General features: G+C 36.3%; 1 protein-coding gene across 1 annotated transcript; it reads left to right on the forward strand.

The window, feature by feature from the left end:
- Window positions 1–493: 493 nt before the first annotated feature.
- LOC149493822 (putative beta-D-xylosidase 5) lies at window positions 494–3,555 on the forward strand. The gene is made up of 6 exons (XM_089726421.1): window positions 494–1,024; window positions 1,106–1,411; window positions 1,507–1,676; window positions 1,766–2,208; window positions 2,345–2,758; window positions 2,846–3,555. The coding sequence occupies exons 1-6, from the start codon at window positions 536–538 to the stop codon at window positions 3,451–3,453; spliced, it is 2,430 nt and encodes an 809-aa protein (XP_089582547.1). The 5' UTR covers window positions 494–535; the 3' UTR covers window positions 3,454–3,555.
- The last annotated feature ends 549 nt before the right edge of the window (window positions 3,556–4,104 follow it).

The following is a 4,104-nucleotide window of genomic DNA, read 5'->3' on the forward strand; positions in this document are numbered from 1 at the left end:
TCTTCTTCTTCTTTCTTTAATAAATAGAATTCATAATAAAAATACTTACATGTAAGAACAAAATGAATCAATAAATAAATAAATTCTTGTGAACATTTACAGAAAATAAAAAGTTGAAAAAGGAGTTAGAAATATTTATCACAAAAGATTTTTATTAAATTCTCTCTCTCAAGAAAAAAGATTTTCACTAAAAAATAAAGCAAAAGATTAAAGAATTTTTCGTTTCCAAATCATATTAGTGGATAAATTTGTAAGAAAAAGATTTTCCAAACAACAACAGATGAATATTTTTCCTTTTATCGGGAATGGTATAATTGGATAAACACTAAATAATCAATCTTTTTTTTTTTTTATGAATAAAAAGACAACAAATATAATCTTAACTGAAAATATACATGAATCTTACCTCAACCGCTAGCTTAGAAAGTTTCAAAAGATTTTGAAAACCAACTGTGAAAACAAAAATCAAGAATTGCCTATAAATAACATAACCAGTTTTAGAACCATAAGCACCTCTGCAAAATCTAAAAAGGCCATGGCTGAAAGCTTAAGTTCTATTCTCATTATCAATCTTTTATGTGTTGCTTTCTTTGCCATTTCTACTGCAGCAGCTAGAAATGGACTGAAAAAGCCATTAGATGCCACCACATTAGGCAAAGATGATGTTTCCATTACTGGGACTAATTTCACATATGTCTGTGACCCTTCTAGGTATGCTGCCCTTGGATTGGACATGGCAAATTTTGCCTTCTGCGACAGGTCCCTTCCCTATGATGCTAGGGCTAGAGACTTGGTAAACCAGATGACATTGCAAGAAAAGGTTCAACAGCTTGGACATGAGGCTTATGGTGTGCCTAGGTTAGGGTTACCTAAATATAATTGGTGGTCTGAAGCCCTGCATGGTGTGTCCAAGACGGGCCCAGGAACTTTCTTTGACGAAGTTGTTCCTGGTGCAACTAGCTTCCCTACTGTAATACTCACAACAGCTGCTTTTAACGAGTCTTTATGGAAAACTATTGGTCAGGTAATTAGTTTTGTTGCTGTTCCTAGCATTAAAAGTCTCAGACATACGTTAGCTATTAATGTAAATATTTAACTAATGCAGGTTGTTTCGACGGAAGCAAGGGCAATGTACAATTTAGGTCGGGCCGGATTAACTTTCTGGAGTCCGGTTATTAATGTAGTAAGGGATCCTCGATGGGGAAGAGTCATTGAAACACCTGGAGAAGATCCTTTCATTGTAGGTAGATATGCTTCTAATTTTGTAAGAGGCTTACAGGACGTTGAGGGGACTGAAAATCACCCGGATCCAGACTCTAGACCTCTTAAAGTTTCCTCATGTTGCAAGCACTTTACTGCCTATGATCTTGAAAATTGGAAGAACATTGAACGCTATATCTTTGATGCTAGAGTAATTTTCTTGAAGAAAAACCTTTGTTCGTTTTTTTCCAAAATTCAAAATCATCTTAGTGACAATTAATTAAAGTTATAACTGAATGCGTTCAGGTGAATGAACAAGATATGGTAGAAACCTTTAATCGACCTTTCGAGATGTGTATCAGAGAAGGTGATGTGAGCAGTATTATGTGCTCTTTCAATCGTGTTAATGGCATACCTGCTTGTGCTGATCCGAAACTCCTAAATCAAACGATCAGAGGAGACTGGAATCTTCATGGGTAAAGAAGATATGATGAGCTTGAATTAATTTAATTTCTTTATTCAATAAATAATACAACTGATTACGATTTTATTGTTTTTGTGACAGATATATAGTCTCAGATTGTGATTCCATCCAAGTTATGGTTGAACGCCATAAATTTCTTGGTGACACTAAGGAGGATGCAGTTGCAAGAACACTTAAAGCAGGCTTGGATCTGGATTGTGGAAAATACTACACCGAAAACACTGAAGCTTCAGTAAAGCAAGGAAAGGTCGGGGAAGAAGACATAGACAGGTCACTAAAATATCTCTATGTGGTGCTTTTGAGAGTAGGGTTCTTTGATGGAATCCCTCAATTTCAATCTCTTGGCATCAAAGACGTGTGTTCCGAACAACACATTGAATTAGCAGCACAAGCAGCGAGGGAAGGAATTGTCCTCCTGAAAAATAATGATCATACTTTGCCCTTGGAGTCTGATACGATCAAAACCTTAGCTGTTGTCGGTCCTCATGCTAACGCTACCACGGTTATGATTGGAAATTATGCAGGTACATATTTTTAACATCTGATCTTGAGGTTTCGTTTTGTTTTGGTTGATTCCCTCTTTTCAACCCCTATTGGGTCAACTACAAACCTTTGTGCCAACCACATGCTCCAAACTGATAAACATTTTGATTATTACAGGAATTCCATGCCGATATATCTCTCCCATTGATGGGTTTTCGACATACGCAGAAGTGAGTTATGCAATTGGATGCGTCGACGTTGCTTGTAGGGATGACAAATTGGTATTCCCAGCAATGAAAGTTGCACAGGAAGCTGATGCTACTGTAATAGTAGCAGGTATTGACTTGTCTGTTGAAGCCGAAACCAGAGATCGGGAGGATCTCCTCCTTCCTGGTTACCAAACTGAACTTATCAACAATGTTGCGAATGCTGCCAAAGGTCCAGTTGTTCTCGTAATCATGTCAGCAGGAGGGATAGATATCACTTTCGCTAAAAACAATGACAATATCAAAGCCATTTTGTGGGCTGGATATCCTGGAGAAGAAGGTGGTCGGGCCATTGCAGATGTTGTTTTTGGAAAATACAATCCTGGTAATTGACTGGCTAGTAGTTTTTGATTAAGAAATTTCAGTTTTTTATAACTTTTGGAATTTTTTATCTTTGTTTTTTTGGGTTTAGGAGGGAGACTACCACTTACTTGGCATCAATCTGATTATGTTGATCAACTACCAATGACGTCTCTACAATTGAGGCCAAATGATGAACTAAGCTATCCAGGTCGAACTTACAAATTCTTTAATGGCTCTACAGTTTACCCATTTGGGTATGGACTCAGCTACACTAACTTCACTTATAAGTTACCACCTCCAACAACATCAGTTAATATAAAAATAAACAAGTTCCAACATTGCCATAGCTTGAACTACAAAGAAGACACCTTCGCGCCTCCATGTCCATCAGTCCGAACTAATCACTTATCCTGTAAGGAAAGCTTTCAGTTTGATGTTGAAGTGAAAAATGTTGGATCCAGAGATGGAAGCGAAGTTATGATTGTTTACTCCAAACCTCCGGAAGGAATTGTAGGGGCAAATATTAAGCAAGTGATTGGCTTTAAGAGGGTTTTTGTTAAAGCTAAAAGTAGCCAGAAGGTTAGCTTTGAGTTTAATGTTTGTCAAAGTCTCCAGATCATAGACTATAATGCTTATAGTGTTCTGCCATCAGGAGGGCACACTATCATGATTGGGGATGATGTAATTTCTTTTCCAATTCAAATTAGTTTTAGTTAGGTAATTAGTAGCAGTGCTAATAAATTTTGAGATAGGGAGATGTTAGCCAGCAACGTAGCTATTGTCTAAAATTTGAAGTGAATGAAATTTAGTTTTGATTTATGATTTTGTTTCTCTTATTATTTTTTTGAAAATCTTAAAAATGAATTGGTAAAAAGTTAGTTTCCATAAAATCTTATAAATTAAACCATGATATATAAGATGTGTTTTGATTGGCGGCGCGCTGCGCTTATTTCCGCTGCAGTTACAAATTATTTCTGTTGCTTCGCCTGGTTCTTGGTTTCTCAGTTATTGGCGATGCTGTGTTCAAGTTGGTCCACTGCTTAGTTGCTTGCCTTGCTTTCTTAATGCTTGCTTGGAGCATGTATTTTGGCTGATTTATAGTTGCCTTGTCTTGTTGGTTATTTCAGCTTTCTTGTATTTTCCTTGTGCGTGCAAATGCCCTTCTCTACCTTTTAATAACATTTATACTTGCCTATAAAAAAAAAACCATGATATAGATTATGTGATTTTTAATATTAATCCTTTTCGTTTATGAATATTCCTACACTAGAGCAAATCCATCTTATCTTAGTTATCAAAAAGTTAATTACACATTATAAAATGAATAGAATCACTCACTCCTCGCTCTAATTGAAGTCTAGGTTTCGC

This window comes from Jatropha curcas, chromosome 9 (assembly GCF_041381405.1).
Source record: "Jatropha curcas cultivar XTBG-Jc1 chromosome 9, XTBG_Jcur_1.0, whole genome shotgun sequence".
In the NCBI taxonomy this organism is placed as follows: Eukaryota; Viridiplantae; Streptophyta; class Magnoliopsida; order Malpighiales; family Euphorbiaceae; genus Jatropha; species Jatropha curcas.

Coding starts and splice junctions, on each gene's coding strand:
- LOC149493822 (XM_089726421.1), top strand. CDS start 536: ATGGCTGAAAGCTTAAGTTCTATTCTCATTATCAATCTTTTATGTGTT. Junction 1,412..1,506: donor GCTATATCTTTGATGCTAGA/GTAATTTTCTTG, acceptor GAATGCGTTCAG/GTGAATGAACAAGATATGGT. Junction 1,677..1,765: donor GGAGACTGGAATCTTCATGG/GTAAAGAAGATA, acceptor TTTTTGTGACAG/ATATATAGTCTCAGATTGTG.